Source organism: Periplaneta americana, chromosome 8 (assembly GCF_040183065.1).
Source record: "Periplaneta americana isolate PAMFEO1 chromosome 8, P.americana_PAMFEO1_priV1, whole genome shotgun sequence".
NCBI classification, from domain to species: Eukaryota; Metazoa; Arthropoda; class Insecta; order Blattodea; family Blattidae; genus Periplaneta; species Periplaneta americana.
The window spans coordinates 181,682,785-181,700,662 of record NC_091124.1 but is presented as its reverse complement, the minus strand read 5'-3'; the positions used below and the strand labels follow the sequence as shown (position 1 = coordinate 181,700,662).

The following is a 17,878-nucleotide window of genomic DNA, read 5'->3' as shown; positions in this document are numbered from 1 at the left end:
TTACTTATATGCTGTTAGGGGGCCTCTATTTTTCTGTTTTAATCCCATAATATATTATTGAAAATGTATTATTCCTACCTGCCAGAAACAAAGGTAATAAACAGAGCTATATGTAGGCCTACATGTTTTTCAACGATATGCCCACCATTTTTTGATAAGTACTAGGAATCGGAACAAGTAATTACACAAATAATAGTACATTATGCAACGAGCCTATAATGATAGTAATTAAGAAGCGAGTATGGATGTTTATGAATCGAGCGCAAGCGAGCTTCTTAATTACCATTATAGGCGAGTTTCATACGACTTTTTACGCTCGACCATATTTCTAACTTGAAATTATTCATTATATTTGTATCTAACTGACCTTGAGCAATACCTCGTAAATTGTGAGATGTGCGCAGACGCGAAAGTATTGATTTTTTTTTCCGAGGAACAGATGTCCACATTGGCCTTGATAGCCTATAAGAACCTACAGAGTAAACTAAATATTAACTTTGATATAACATTGAGATTAAATTAGACATTGAAAAACGAGATGACAAATTGAATTTATTTGAATATTATTTACAATTAACGCTAATTATTATAGTAACAGAAGATAACCTTCTGCGACAGTATTGGATTTCCAGCCTCCGTGACTTTTCGCTAATTCTCTTTCGATTGCATATCCGAGAATAATCGATACTTGCGGTTTTATAACGGTACAAAGCTGACTTGTCATTGGCTGAACACCTGTACTTTAATGGGTAGGTGTACTTTAATGACATACATTAAAGGACTGCTACCAGGTGTATAATTACTATATTTCGGCATCGTCGAGCATAAAATTATTTTATTAACTGCCGTAGTATTATAATACCCATAAAGGAAGAAAGTATAACTGAATAACTAATTTCATAGGCCTATATACCCTATAAGTGATTATGGTGGATGTAAAATAAATCTATTATAATCATCAAATAAATCCTCTTAATATCGTCGTCACCTCTGATTCAGGTTTTGTTGATATGTACAGTATATCTATTATAGTACATCTCACTTGACGATAGATGTCAGAGAAAGAACAATTGTTTCTATGCATCTGAAGTCTGATTCGTGTATTATGTTACCTAGACAACGATGTATTTAATGGAGGGGGAAAGGAACTGACAACTCTACCACATTATCTCCGGCCTTAGTTACTTCACGAGTAATGCCTTATTGGTGTCATTTATGATCTTCAAACCTGTCTTAGGAACATTTACTAAGCAAACGATGTCATCGTAAATGTAGATTTAACTATTAGAATTTTGCCAACTAAAAAACGTATTTCAAGTTCCAAAAATAAGACACTCAACCTCTCGTAGGCCTATATTTTGCACTATTTTAAATCAGTTATCTAAATACGCTACAATTGGGAAAACAAGGTCAGGTAGAGTCAGGAATTAACATGTGAGAAAACAATGCAAATTTACAGATGTTGTGGAATCTATAAAACTGAGAAAGATTTGGATGCTGATATATAGTGTAACAGAATAACTATTCCTAATTTTCTGATGTGATAGAGGGCATGAAATTAAACATTTATTCTTAATAAAGTAATGTCCGGAAAAGCTTAGTTTTCAAGTGATAGTCTTATGAATGAAAGAATCTCAATTTGGAAAGTTACTTTATTTACTTTCTATGGTTACATAGCAACTGTTTTTATTTTATAGATATTAAGAAAATGGTATTAAGAAAATGGTATTAAGAAACTATAGCAACTGTTCAAAATTACGACCACCGCTATTGTTGACACATAAAGTCGTATGATTGAACGATGAATTCTTCGAAATATCTGTGATCGGTAACAAAGGTCGTCAAAAGCAAGAATAATTCTAGCAACAAATTCTTTTGTTGTGTCGATGGGTGTTTCATAAACAATTGACTTAATATGACCCCAAACACAAAACTCAACTGGAGTTATATCTGGGGAACGTAACGACCAAGCAACTGGACCTGCTCTCCCTATCCAACGATTCGGAAAATGTACATTTAAATAATTTCGACAATTTAAGTCGAAATGTGCGGGTGCACCGTCGTGTTGAAAGATCATGATTCTCTCAACATTAATCAGGACATCTTCAAGTAGCTTCGGAAGCATTTTCGCAAGAGAAATACCATAAACATATTCATTCAATCGCACAGACATAAGATATTGCCCCACTAGATAGTTACCGACAAATCCAACCCAAATATTTACAGAAAACGACCATGATTGCTTAGATTCTCTACAACTTTAGGATTCGTATCATTCCAAATGTTACTGCTGTATGTATTAAGAAACCATCACTTGAAAAACGTGCCTCGTCTGTCCATGATATCGACCCATCATTTTTCATTCATACTACTATCACTTGAAATGCAAGCATTCCGGATATTACTTTAACAAGAAAATGTGTTTAATTTCATGCCCTCTATCTCATCAGGAAATTAGGAATAGTTACTCTGTTACACCCTGTAGAAATAGCTGTCAGTACAAGGAAAATTAAGATGATTAGGACCTTATTTCCAAGAGATAAAAAGAAAGATTAGGGCGGACCTAAAAACATGGAAAGAAGAGTTAATATCTTATACTAAGTCATCTCCTGTGTGGCGATAAATAGGCAAAATGGCAATATCAAAGTATAATACTTACTTACTTACTGGCTTTAGGAACCCCGAGTTTCATTTCCGCCCTCACATAAGCCCACCATTGATCCCTATCCTGACCAAGATTAATCCAGTCTCTATCATCATATCCCACCTCCCTCAAATCCATTTTAATATTAACTTCCCATCTACGTCTCGGCCTCCCCAAAGGTATTTTCCCCTCTGGCCTCCCAACTAACACTCTATGTGCATTTCTGGATTCGCCCATACGTGCTACATGCCCTGCCCATCACAAACGTCTGGATTTAATGATCCTAATTATGTCAGCTGAAGGATACAATACGTGCAGCTCTGCGTTGTGTAACTTTCTCCATTCTCCTGTAACTTCATCCCTCTTAGCCCCAAATATTTTCCTAAGAACCTTATTCTCAAAAACCCTCAATGTCTGTTCTTCTCTCAAAGTGAGAGTCCACGTTTCACAGCCGTACAGAACAACCGGTAATATAACTGTTTTATAAATTCTAATTTTCAGATTTTTTTGACAGCAGACTAGATGACAAAAGCTTTTCAACCGAATAATAACAGGCATTTCCCATATTTATTCTGCGTTTAATTTCCTCCCGAGTGTCATTTATATTTGTTACTGTTGCTCCAAGGTATTCGAATTTTTCCACCTCTTCGAAGGATAAATCTCCAACTTTTATAGTTCCATTTCGTACAATATTTTGATCACGAGACATAATCATATTCTTAGACTTTTCGGGATTTACTTCCAACCCTATCTCTTTACTTGCTTCAAGCAGAATTTCCGCGTTTTCCCTAATCATTTGTGTATTTTTTCCTAACATATTCACGTCATCCGCATAGACAAGAAGCTGATGTAACCCGTTCAATTCCAAACCCTCTGTGTTATCCTGAACTTTCCTAATGGCATATTCTAGAGCGAATTTAAAAAGTAAAGGTGATAGTGCATCTCCCTGCTTTACCCCGCAGTGAATTGGAAAAGCATCAGATAGAAACTGGCCTATAAGGACTCTACTGTAAGTTTCACTACGACACATTTTAATTAACCGAACTAGTTTCTTGGGAATACCAAATTCAATAAGAATATTATATAAAACTTTTCTCTTAACCGAGTCATACGCCTTTGTGAAATCTATGAATAACTGATGTACTGTACCCTTAAACTCCCATTTTTTCTCCAATATCTGTCGAATACAAAAAAATCTGATCAATAGTCGATCTATTACGCCTGAAACCACACTGATGATCCCCAATAATTTCATCTATATATGGAGTTAATATTCTCAAAAAGATATTCGACAAAATATTGTACGACGTCAACAAAAGTGATATTCTTCGAATGTTACTACAGTTAATCTTGTCCCCCTTCTTAAAAAGAGGTACGATTATGGACTCCTTCCATTGTTCTGGTACAATTTCCTTTTCCCAAATTGCAAGTATACAAGTTTATAAATTTTGCTAGATAATACGCTTACACCCTTTTGTATTAATTCTGCTGGAATTTGATCAATACCTGAAGACTTGTAATTTTTCAGATTTTCTATCGCAATTTCGACTTCAGAAAGTGTGGGTTCCGGTATAAATGGCTCAGCAGTTTGTATTTGAGTGTCGTCCCGATCATTTCTACTTGGCCTACGTATATTTAGTAGTTGCCCAAAACAGGTTTTCCATCTGTTAAGGATTGAATGAGAATCTGCAAGAAAGTCACCATTCTCATCCTTGATCACGTTTACCTTTGCCTGATATCCATTTTTAAATTCCTTTATACCCTTATAAAAATCTCTAATGTTTTTATTCTTACTATTTGTTTCTACCTCATTCAGTTTTTCCTTCAAGTAACCTCTCTTTTTATTCCTAAGTGTACGACTTGCTTCCCGTCTTTCATTGAAATGATTATCTCCATACTCCTCAATTGGAACCTGTAAGAATTTCAATTTTGCCTGTTTCCTTCTATCTACTGCAATGGAACAATCTTCATCAAACAAAGTATAAAGTATCATCTCTATTTCAATTAATCAACTTATATTTGCCTTCAACAATTAACTTTCTTTTTTCTTTAATGTATCACATCACATTATTGTACATGTTTATTGTATTCAGGACCCTTGTGGTCACTCAAAATTCTTTGAGCTGATGTCTATAATTTAGAAATTTATTTTACAAAGAAGAATACTTTAATGAGAAATACGTGGTTGAAAATTGTCCTGTATTCTACATAAATTTGGGAAGCATCATTATAGTCCTCCACAAATCGTATTGTAAGGTTATTGATTGTCATTTTATAATTGAAATATCTTATTACATAGATGAATGGATTGTTTCCTTCAATGGTGGTCACTTCTTCAACACTAATACAAAGTATTACTTCACTATACAGAGAAAGTACGCCATAGACATAGACAATAATCTCAATCGCAAAGTAACGAAGGTATTGAATTTCATCAGTGTGTGTACTCACCTGCGCGGGTCTCTCTTCTGCTATTCCGTCAGGCCAGCAGATGGCGAGGACGAAGGACGTGTTGGCGCGCTTCACGATCTCGTTAAAGGACAGAGCGATCGCCCTTGGACGCCGGAACTCGAAGTACGTCGCGACGGAAAAGCCGAGCGTCTGCAAATCGTGGGCGAAGAGTTTCATAAATCCTGCGCCCAGCTGCACCATCTCGAGGCGGCGGTCCATCACGAAGTGCCATGGGAACGCCTTGCAGAAGCTCGCTACCCCCATGCGGAGGTCCGATGCCGAACGCGAGAGCAAGCTGGGGGAGAAGCCCTCCCCAATACTGGTCACGACGTCGGCATCGTCGTCTGTATCGGCCTCCTCGGACAGCTTCCCCGTCACGGTGGAAAGAGTGATTCGATATCTGAAACATGACAAACGTTACTGCTGAGTTGTGATGAAAGGAGCAGGTATCACACATACTAACTGAGAATATATCTGTTGTGTCCATTCCTTTACGGCAGCGTTTCTCAAACTTTTTTGAAGTGGGGACTACTCTTTTAAGTCAGAATAGTTCCGCGGACCACCTTACTCTTGTTCCCTTCCACTTGGACACGTGCTTGGATAATGCCCCAAAGGCGAGTTGCTGATCAATGCTAGACATCATCGTGTTCGATATGCTTTGGCGATATCGTTAAAAACTTTAAATTGGGAGATTCATGAGGAAGTACATTGTGTATCATCAGATGGTTCTTTTAGACGGGCAGACATTATTGCTATCAACGACGCTTAAAACGGGCTCTTGTTCTTGACCCTACTATCCGTTTCGAAAGAAACCTAAATCAGGCCACCGAAGTTTATATTGAGAAGAAGTCCATATATGAACCTTGTCTGCCGTAACTTTCTCAAAAGTACAACGTCCCTCTTAAACAATGGTCCGTCATTGGTTTGCTGTTTGGCAGTAGAGGTTCAATCACAAAATTCACACGGAATTATCTTAAGGAACTTCACATTCCTTTTGATTATGTAATGTCTATTCTTATAAATATTATCAAGGATTCCTTCAAATATTACATCATCTCTACTATTTCAATTAATCAACTTATATTTGCCTTCAACAATTAACTTTCTTTTTTCTTTAATGTATCACATCACATTATATTGTACATGTTTATTGTATTCAGGACCCTTGTGGTCACTCAAATTCTTTGAGCTGATGTCTATAATTTAGAAATTTATTATTTTATCATTTTTGTAGTATATATTAATACCAGTATACTTAAATTTTAAAATAGAATTAATTAATTATAAAACTTTTCTATTTATATTTTTGTAGCATCACAAGTAACTTACAACAAATTCTGTGCATTGCTGACTCGTCGCTTGTCTGTTAGCAGTTAGTTGTTTGAAGTCCTTATGTGGTACACGCTAGTAGTTGTCCATGTCTCTGTTAAATAGTGCCCATTATAAATAATGGAAAACTGGCTTTGATCCGGATCTTTGAAAAAAAAAGGAACTTGATGATACGCTTCATTTAGGCAGTGCTAATAGTTCAGAAGCTGTGTGTGAAGAAATATATTAATTATAACGCCATTAAAGAAATATCTAGTCCTAGTGGTAGTTATTCAAAGAAAAAATACTTTCGTAAATATGACAAGAGTTATTTGGAACTTGGATTTACTTGGTGTAGCAATGGATGCGAACCAAAACCTCGGAGCGTTGTTTGTTACGAAGTGCTTTCAAACGAGTGTATGAAACCCGCGATATTGAAACAGCATTTAGAGACAAAACACGCAAGTGTAAAAAGTAAACCTATCGGAATTTAAAATAGGCGGAGTCTAAAATTTCTTATATCGTCATCTGGAAAAACAAATAAAAAAATTAATGCAGAAACATGCCCAATTTTGAACAAGTAAAGATGCAATTTGGCACGTTCTATTATTGGTATATGCCGTACAGTACGTGCCCATTTCAATGTGCAGACTGGGTGTCGGCAAAACTATTAAGAAAGTCATCAATATATGAAAATGTTCGGTACTTTGGTCCTCTGTTATGAATTCGAGTGGTCTCTGGCTGGGTTAGAGGCTCGCCAAATATGCAGGGAAAAGATGGCGAGAAACGCCACGTTCATAGTGCTTTAAATCACTCTTTTGTTGCTGAGAGTAGAGTGGGAAGTGGGTAGACGGGTAGGGTAAGAAATTTCATAAAATATTAGTAGGCCTGAATAATTTCAAGGGAAAAATTGTTCCGGGGCCGGGCATCGATCCCGGGACCTCTGGTTGAACGTACCAGCGCTCTCCCAACTGAGCTACCCGGGAACTCCACCCGACACCGTCTCAACTTTTCCCTTTACATCCACACAACTCGCGTGGGCTGACGAAATGCCAGAGACCTACATCGAGTGCACACAAACTCTATGTGACTTGGAATTGTGGTTTTCTGTTAACGTACACAGTGACGTATATATTATGCAAATCTAGCCTTTCAGGTGAAGCTCCCTGTAAAGCATATTTGAATAATTTCAAGGGAAAAATTGTTCCGGGTCCGGGTAGCTCAGTTGGGAGAGCGCTGGTACGTTCAGCCAGAGGTTCCGGGATCGATGCCCGGCCCCGGAACAATTTTTCCCTTGAAATTATTCAAATCTGCTTTACAGGGAGCTTCACCTGAAAGACTACATTTGCATATTAGTAGGCCTATTTGGAGAAAAAGTGAAAGACAATTGCCATGTGTCATTTCCAAACTCTGAGATTTTCAGCTATAGTGTGATATGCAATCGGATTGAGTTTTATTTTTTCTTCTGTCTTTTTTGAAGGACCACAAGGGCAGAAGTCGAGGACTGTAGGTGGTCCGCGGGCCATAGTTTGAGAAACGCTGCTTTACGGTATAGTCGCCGTCTTCATGTAGGCTACTCCTTCTGTCTCTCTGCCAGTTTGACCGTTAAATATACCTTCCTCGTAAGTAACTTCAACTTTGTCACCGGCATGAAAATTATTACATCAATATCCTTCTGTAGAACGCATAAAGATATTTGTCTCGGATATCATCTGAATGGTACATCGGTGCCACAAGTGAACACTTGTAAATACCTAGGTATATATTTAAGTAACAAACTGGGTTGGGAGGGACAAGTCACTAATACCACAAGGAAAGCCTGGAAAGCACTACATTTCTCTATGCGTATTCTGAAGAAATCTAACCGAAGGTCAAAAGAATTAGCGTACAAAACCCTTGTTCGTCCAATTATGGAATATGGAACAGTAGGTTGGGATCCGTACAGACAAAACCAAATCGATTCAATAGAAAAGGTCCAACGCAAGGCAGCAAAATATGTCAAAATGGGGAAGGTACATGGTGAGGAGATAGTAAAAGACTTAGGGTGGGAACTTCTCAAGTCAAGACGACGGAAAACCAGACTCACCGCTTTGTTTAAGGCACAAATGGGGCACAAAGCATGGACCGATATCAATGCTAGATTAGCAACACCATCATACTTAGGAAGGCCTGATCATATTAGGAAGTTTAAATGTAGAAAACATAACCGTGGCAACCGCATAATAGTAGACTGGAACAGGTTTTCTGCGGAAATCTTTCAGGGTGGTCCTCTTAAAATCAATACATTTAAGGAAAGGTTGAGAAGATTAGACTGAAAATGTGATTGAAGGTGCAGTGTAATTATTTAAGTTGTGTCATGTACTTAATTTAATTGATGTATTATTAATTAAGTTGATATGTAATTATTAAGTTGTAAAATAATTAAGTTGATATGTAATTAATTAAGATGATATGTAATTTAGTTGATATGTAAATAAATTAAGGTGATATGTAATTAATTAAGATATGTAATTAAGTTGGTATGTAATTAATTAAGGTGATATGTAATTATTTAAATTGGTAATAGCTGGGGGAAATAGAAGTACTTATAAGTTAGATTTACTTTTGCTTATCGCAGGCGTTATTATATAATAATTTTTTAATTATAATGCTAGGATTATTGCATCTACTATTTATTGATTTAGGTTTATTTTATTTCATTTCATTTAGGTTTATTTTATTTTATTTCATGTAATTGTAATTATTGTATATTATATATCACTGCCAACGGGTGTATACCCAATTGTAGTGTTAATAAATACATACATAGTCTACATACTTATAACCGTTAAGCAAAAAAACGGGGACAGTTACAAGAAAATAACTGTTTGTCGCATCCCTACTAAAAACCCACTTTCGTGTTCGTCATAAAACCAGGATTCGATGAATTTATAACCTGAAACTGTACCATTAGGCACAAACTTTGAGATATTAAAATCTATTTCTCCAGAAATTTCGGGGTTGAGGATGGGTATCAAAAGTTAAACCAACGGTACTTTATTTTGGGATTAAAAATACAAGAAGCTTTGCATACTGCAGATTAAATTCACTTCGCCTCTGAACTGTGCTGCTGTACGTATTATCCTTTCTCTCGCATATATGGTAATTACTTCCTACAACACGTTTCACTATATAAAGGTCAAATTTACTGGGTGTAATAAAGTTCGCCGCTTTTTCGGACTCCAGATGGCGTTAAAAGGCCTCAGACAGAGGAACTGTATACAACGACTTGTAAGAGAGAACTCTGAAAATGGATCTAAAAAAATGTCATGAAACTCGATTCAACACCCACACCTAAGGGATGTAGGCCTATATAACATGTTTAAACTCGGGGAAAACTCAAAGAGAATGCATTTGTGCCGTAAATGTCATGTCTGAAAGGGTTCAAAGTAATAGCAGTGTAAGGAACAGACTTGACAGGTTGTAATAAAACAGGACTAGTGGTACAATAGGAGAGGTTTTGTGCGGTATCGATCATAAACTAATTTCACACAAGAACTTCCAGCTCCGGGGTCCTCTTTGAACTCAACTTTCACACAACTTACAAGCACTTCCTCTCCGAGACCAAAGCTGAAGTCTCACTTAAGCAAAGAAGAAACAAACACGTGTGTAGACTTCCCACACACAAAAAAATAGTTGATCAAGTTGTTTGATAGAGGAAACACATATTAGACAGAGAGGAAGTATGGTACGCAGCGAATGTGAATCTATCTATTATTTTACTCGAATTTAACGAATTTAAATGGACTTGCATGTGAACGCATGAGAGAGTCACTGTGAATTTGATAATATTAAAATTAAATGCACCAAAAAAATGTGAAGCCATAAGGCTCATTCACAATGAAAATTAAACACAACGTAAACATTAACATAAGCACATAAACATATGCCACAAACTTAAGTAGCCAAGGCCCATTCACAATGAAAATTAAACATAACGTAAACATAACATAAGCACATAAACATATGCCACAAACTTAAGTAGCCAAGGCCCATTCACAATGAAAATTAAACATAACGTAAACATAACATAAGCACATAAACATATGCCACAAACTTAAGTAGCCAAGGCCCATTCACAATGAAAATTAAACATAACGTAAACATAACATAAGCACATAAACATATGCCACAAACTTAAGTAGCCAAGGCCCATTCACAATGAAAATTAAACATAACGTAAACATAACATAAGCACATAAACATATGCCACAAACTTAAGTAGCCAAGGCCCATTCACAATGAAAATTAAACATAACGTAAACATAACATAAGCACATAAACATATGCCACAAACTGAAGTAGCCAAGGCCCATTCACAATGATAATTAAACATAACGTAAACATTAACATAAGCACATAAACATATGCCACAAACGTAAGTAGCCAAGGCCCATTCACAATGAAAATTAAACATAACGTAAACATTAACATAAGCACATAAACATATGCCACAAACTTAAGTAGCCAAGGCCCATTCACAATGAAAATTAAACATAACGTAAACATTAACATAAGCACATAAACATATGCCACAAACTTAAGTAGCCAAGGCCCATTCACAATGATAATTAAACATAACGTAAACATTAACATAAGCACATAAACATATGCCACAAACGTAAGTAGCCAAGGCCCATTCACAATGAAAATTAAACATAACGTAAACATAACACGTGTGTGGAAACAAACATACCGAATCAACAAAACTACAGAATCTATTACATAAAAATGGAGAATTGCACAATGACTAACGATGTAGCTATTCAATTTATGTTTCTAATAACTACAATGGCATCAGTATATGGCTTTCAATACTTGAAATCAAAGAAACGGAGATGTAAAATAATCAACTTTTCGTCATATGATTCCATGTCGCGCGCCTAGCTATCATCACGGCCAATAGATCAAAATATTGCCTGTAGGCAAAGCCCATGAGATGTTAAACAAAAAGTGAAAACACGCTTTCCGCTTGTGTACTGTTTCCAAATCGCATAAACATAAGCATGAAAGTTTGGAGTTTGCAAACTTTCATGTTAACGTCTTATGATTAAGATTAAGTTTATGCTTATGTAATTCATTGTGAATGCTTTCATTAAATAACATGGACACAAGGTTTTATGCTTACGTTATGTTTATGTTTAATTTTCATTGTGAATGGGCCTTTAGTTTGATGAAGGCTAAGTGTTGAGTGTAATAATTAAAGATGAGGGGTTTGTGCGCGGCACGAAAAATAGGTTGACTCGACAGGGAGCATAGGTGGACAGACAGGTGAACACCTACGACCAGTGCAACCAAAAGAAATGCAACTACAGGCTATCCATTGCCGTCTTGTCTTAACAACACGGAACGAATGAACAAAGGCCTTCGTAGTCCAGTGCACGGACGTAGTGACGGCAGCAAATGGAATAAAAGAACGGTATAAGAACATTATTCACATAATGTGCCTTGCTCATGGTCTCAATAAATTGGCTGAGGAGATCCATGCTATGTTTAGTGGTGTTGACACATTCATATCTGCCATGAAGAAAATACGAGTATTTCTTAAGGCCCTGCAAAGATACAACAATTTCGAGACATTGCACCAAGTATTTCCCTTCCACCAAAACCAGTAATTACAAGATGGTGTATCTGGATAGAGGCTGTCTCATATTATGCAGTAAATTACACTTCAGTAATGAAAGTAAATGACGTTTTAAGTACTGAAAATGGATCTCCTATTAATACTGCCAAATCTCTTATTTCCTTTAAACTGTTTGAAGATATAAGGTTCATATACCAAAATCACAAAACGATACCGGAAAGCATAACACAGAAATATCTGGTTTGGAAATAGCCAAGGGCATAGCAATAATAAAAGAGGTGTAAGAAAAAATCAAGAAAGGACCTCCAGAACCTTGCACTCAGAGAATAAAGAATAAATAACAAAAAAATAAGAGCTATTTAACAATTCGTAACATGCTGAATAATGCAAAATCATCAGACGATAGGATGGTATAGGCTACTTGATATGAGCATCGTTAACGTCCTGTGACGTTGAAAGAAGTTTTTCGTAGTTCAAAAACTGTTTGAGTGATCGACGACGACGTTTGACATTCGATAATTTAAGAATGTCTGTAGTAGTTGAATGCAATTCGGCTTGTGATGGCTCTGAAGCTATGGATGAATCATAAAGGCAAGTTTCTTCTTCTAACTATACTAATGTTTCAACATATTCCTCATATTTGTATATTGTCATCTGCTAGACCTTAACGGAGTGTTGCATTTGTAATTTTTAAGCTGTACCCTTCGTACGTCGGAAGTCAACACAGGCACTGGGCATACAGCTGTATAACGCCTATGCACACGCAACCTGACGGCAAACCGCACAAATCCCTCATCTTTAGTAATAATAGACAGTTGATAAACATTTTAAGATAAGAGATGAGCTTTTGCGTATATAGTCTCTTCTTTACTCACTATTACATTGGCCTACTATGAGGAAATAATTTTTATATTTGCAAATATGATTTTGGCTCCCATTAGGTGGCACAGCCCATAGGTTCGCGGGTTCGAATCCACCTCGGACATGTATTGATGTTCTTCGTTAGTGTCCTGGCCAGGGACGGCCCCTCCCTCGGTGCTACAGTGCTACAGCACAGTGATAATTTTTGCTCAAATAATGCATTTGTAACACCATAATATCTGATCTGTCATTTAACAATTTCCCGTGGTTATATTCATGACGCATTATCGAGTGTTTAGTCTTCGCTCTTCGCTCTTTGGTGCCTCAGGGGGTTCGTTGTGCTATTCTGAACTTCATATGAGAATGTAGACATGTATGCGCATGTGCGAAGCTGAAATCACTGCTCTCATTGGCTATTTTTACGCGGGGAAGTGCTGCAGTCAGCTTCAGCACAACACAACTTGGAGATTGGAAAATAAAGCGTAACGAAAGAATGCTTGTTTGTGGAAGAACTCGGAACTATTTACAATGTATTTGGTAATTCAAATATCAGACTGCTGCTGCCATCTACCTGTAGGCCTATGAGGTTCCTCCTGAAGTAGCTAGCAAGCGACGGAAAATGGAATCCTAAAAAATTGAAGCCAAGGAAGTATGTGACTGTATAATTCAGGAAACTACTCACCGTTTCCAGTCTTTAAGCTACCTGTTTCCAAGAGTACAATGACTTCAGTTTGCCAGCTTTGGTACCAAGTTAATATTCATGGTCACAGCTATTATTGATTTTGCGTCAATTTTTGCATCTGGTACTTTGATTCTCACATTCTATTCGACTAAATATTTTGGAATTTTGTTACAAGTGGCTCCTTTCATTTTCTTCGCTTGCATTTCAAGACCTTCTTTGGCAGCCTCTCGGAACCGCTTCACCCCTGCAAACATGTCTGAATTTGCACAACGAACGCGGGATTCTTCGTTCTGGATTCTTCGATCTAGTTTTTATCAGCTCGCATCGGTAAATCCTGAGATTTACCAAAATTTCTTGGTAAAAGTTCAAAATGTATGCATCTACTAAGATATTTTGGGGTTTACCGCACTATAACGGTAAATGTTAGGTTATACCGGTAAATTCTAAGATTTACCGGTCTTCGTACATTTACAGTAACACATATATCTTAATATCGTCTTTCATCTGATATCTTCTTCTGCCCCGAACTCTTCTTCCGTTCATCATTGATTTCAGTGCATCCTTGAGTAGGCAGTTTCATCTCAGCTAGTGACCCAATAAATTCCTTTTTATTTTTTCCTGATCAGTTTCAACATCATTCTTTCTCTGTCCACTCTTTCCAACACAGCTTAATTTTCTTATTCCATCTGTCCATTTCATGCGCTTTGTTCTTCTCCATATCCACATTTCAAATGATTTTATTCGCTTCTCTTTACTTCGTTGAAACGTCCATGTATCTGCCCTATACAATGCTACACTCCACACTAAGCACTTCACCAATCTCTTCCTTAGTTCTTTTTCCAGAGGTCCGCATGCAATAAATAGATTAATTCAAGTTTTAAAGACAAAGGTTAGTCTATTGAAAAATGTTCATATTGCTGGTGTAAAGTATTATACAAACATTAATGCAAGATTTGAAACCAGAAGTTAAGTTTTGATAACTTCAAATCTTGCATGAATCTCTGTATCATATTACTTACTTACTTGGTTTTTAAGGAACCCGGAGGTTCATTGCCGCCCTCACATAAGCCCGCCATTCGTACCTATCCTGAGCAAGATTAATCCAGTCTCTAACATCATATCCCACCTCCCTCAAATCCATTTAAATATTATCTTCCCATCTACATCTCGGTCTTCCCAAAAGTCTTTTCTCCGGCCTCCCAACTAACACTCTATATGCATTTCTGGATTTGCCCATACGTGCTAGATGTTAGGTGAGGAATACAATGCTTGCACTTCTGCTTTCTCCTGTAACTTCATCCCTCTCAGCTCCAAATATTATTCTAAGCATCTTATTCTCAAACACCCTTAACCTATGTCTCTGTATCATATTCAGGCTTCGAGACTTCGGACCCAATACAGCAGTTCAGTGTGAAATCCGCATAACGGCGTACTGAGTATAGTGGTAAAGCGTACAGTGGGTGGGGGTACTGTAGAATGAATGCCAACAAATGCGCAAAGGAAAACGCTCTGGATTTGAAAGTTCTGACGAATAGGCCTAATTTGGTTTTCATACAAACTGTGTCTGAAACTATTACACGGTTAGAAAAGTCAGAGCAAGAGATGCCGGACACCCTCAAAATAATTTAGAAAATGATGCAGAGAATTAATGAGACATCAAATACACTGGTTACTGAACGTGTACAACAGAAGTGGAAATCAATTTTATGTAAAAATAACGGATATGGAACATTGTGTAACATAAACAGGAAATTAGTGGACATAGAGTCAACCGAGAATAAAGGACTGTGTCTTAGAGACTGCAATGATGTTAGGTTTTTTTCGTTTTGCTCCTATCACGTCATGCGACGTAGAGCGCAGCTTTCTACAGTACAAACTTTGGCAGATAACCGAAAAAGATTTACGTTTGAGACACTGAAAATGTATCTTGTAGTACATTGCAATTCGGTACTGTAACTGCACTTCCTAAAGACGACGAATAGGATAAATGAAAACATTAAAATTGCTACATGTTTATTTCCACCATTAACACTGTGTATAATTAAACACAAATGCTTATAAAAGACAGGAGAATAAATGCTTTTCACATTCCTTTGACATTGTCATTGTGTAATGTATATTTACTTTCAGAATGTACATGTGTGTGTTTCCCCATACTACCGTACTCTACTCTAAATAGCAACGTTGTCACCTCAATACATCTCTATCTACCTGCAGCGAGTCAACAACCTATAGTGCATCTACAGTAAACTTATTGTATCGGGTCCAAAGTCTCGAAGCCTGATCATGTTATATACCAAAAATATGAACATTTTTCTATTGACTATCATTTGCCTTTAACATTTGAATTAATCACTTTATTGCATTTTATGTCATTAATTGGAATATATTTTATTGTGGTACTAAGTTTAATGTTCGTGTAATATTTCTTTTGATTGCAAATCTTTTATGTATCGCTGTTATATTTTATTTACGTCAATTATAATTTTCTTATATTTATATGTTCAGTGATTAGAAAAGAATTACGCACGTTTTCAGAATCAATCCACATCTGTTTCAATGCAAAATTAGCAGTCATTACGACAGAGGGCTGAAGATAGTCAAGTTATAATCTGGAATCGATTTAGAAAAGTTTTCTGTTAATGCACTCTTTTTAATTTTCCTTTGTATTCACTTTCTCCTGCATTCGCAGTTTATCCTATCGTCGTACTTAAAATACCTACTACCTTAATGCCATCTGGTGGTGTTACGGTTGAATGTAGAACCAGTGGCTGAAAGAAAAACAAAATAAAAGCGAGGGGCGAAGCAAAAGGCTGTGGCTGATGGCACAAACATAGTTAGGTGAACCTGTTAATGTGTCACATGCTGCTATCTAAGGACGTTCCACAAAATTCGAGCACATTCTCAACTGTGCTTCGTCCAAACGGCGGCGCTAACCACTAGAACAACAGCGCTACAGCGTAATGTTGTTGTTTGGAGAACACTGAACACATGTAGCGAAAATGCGGATGATTAGCCCTTTTCTGTTTCAACGTGAGCGGACCTAAAAGAGAATTCCCGCCTGCCCCGTACACTCTTGTAATGTTTATCTATCCTGAGCGGTATTGACGAACTAGTGATCTAGTCCAGTTTGTACTACGAGCTGATAATAGTAGGACACCCAAATAGATTACAAACCCATGGCTATGTTTTGTATACGTACATTCTTTCAACCTTTGTCTCGCTTCAGGGCTGAATTTGCATGTTTAATTATTAGTAAAGTATCCTATTTAAAGCAGAATATATAGAATGCTTCAGAATTTAATACACAAACAAGGAGGAGTAGCTGGATAGGTTAAGACAAATTTTTTGTTTGAAAACATGGGGTGGACACCAGTCGTTATCCTTCTGAATTTGGATTTTTAATGATTATTGATCAGATTTTTTGTATTCGACAGATAATGGAGAAAAAATGGGAGTATAAGGGTACAGTACATCAGTTATTCATAGATTTCAAAAAGGCATATGACTCGGTTAAGAGGGAAGTATTATATGATATTCTTATTGAATTTGGTATTCCCAAGAAACTAGTTCGATTAATTAAAATGTGTCTCAGTGAAACATACAGCAGAGTCCGTATAGGTCAGTTTCTATCTGATGCTTTTCCAATTCACTGCGGGCTAAAGCAGGGAGATGCACTATCACCTTTACTTTTTAACTTCGCTCTAGAATATGCCATTAGGGAAGTTCAGGATAACAGGCAGGGTTTGGAATTGAACGGGTTACATCACCTTCTTGTCTATGCAGATGACGTGAATATGTTAGGAGAAAATACACAAACGGTTAGGGAAAACACGGAAATTTTACTTGAAGCAAGTAAAGGAATCGGTTTGGAAGTAAATCCCGAAAAGACAAAGTATATGATTATGTCTCGTGACCAGAATATTGTACGAAATGGAAATATAAAAATTGGAGATTTATCCTTCGAAGAGGTGGAAAAATTCAAGTATCTTGGAGCAACAGTAACAATTATAAATGACACTCGGGAGGAAATTAAACGCAGAATAAATATGGGAAATGCGTGTTATTATTCGGTTGAGAAGCTCTTATCATCCAGTCTGCTGTCCAAAAATCTGAAAGTTAGAATTTATAAAACAGTTATATTACCGGTTGTTCTGTATGGTTGTGAAACTTGGACTCTCACTCTGAGAGAGGAACATAGGTTAAGGGTGTTTGAGAATAAGGTGCTTAGGAAAATATTTGGGGCTAAGCGGGATGAAGTTACAGGAGAATGGAGAAAGTTGCACAACACAGAACTGCACGCATTGTA

The 17,878-nt window shown here is 36.8% G+C and overlaps 1 protein-coding gene across 1 annotated transcript in view; it reads right to left on the bottom strand.

Annotated features, from left to right (window-relative positions):
* The window catches only part of Gycalpha99B (guanylate cyclase 1 soluble subunit alpha 2), a 1,225,856-nt gene that overhangs the window by 648,169 nt on the left and 559,809 nt on the right, over window positions 1-17,878 (bottom strand). Inside the window, exon 6 of the mRNA XM_069832137.1 lies at window positions 5,096-5,495. Within this exon, the coding sequence (XP_069688238.1) occupies window positions 5,096-5,495 (400 nt within the window). The remainder of the gene's footprint in view (window positions 1-5,095; window positions 5,496-17,878) is intronic.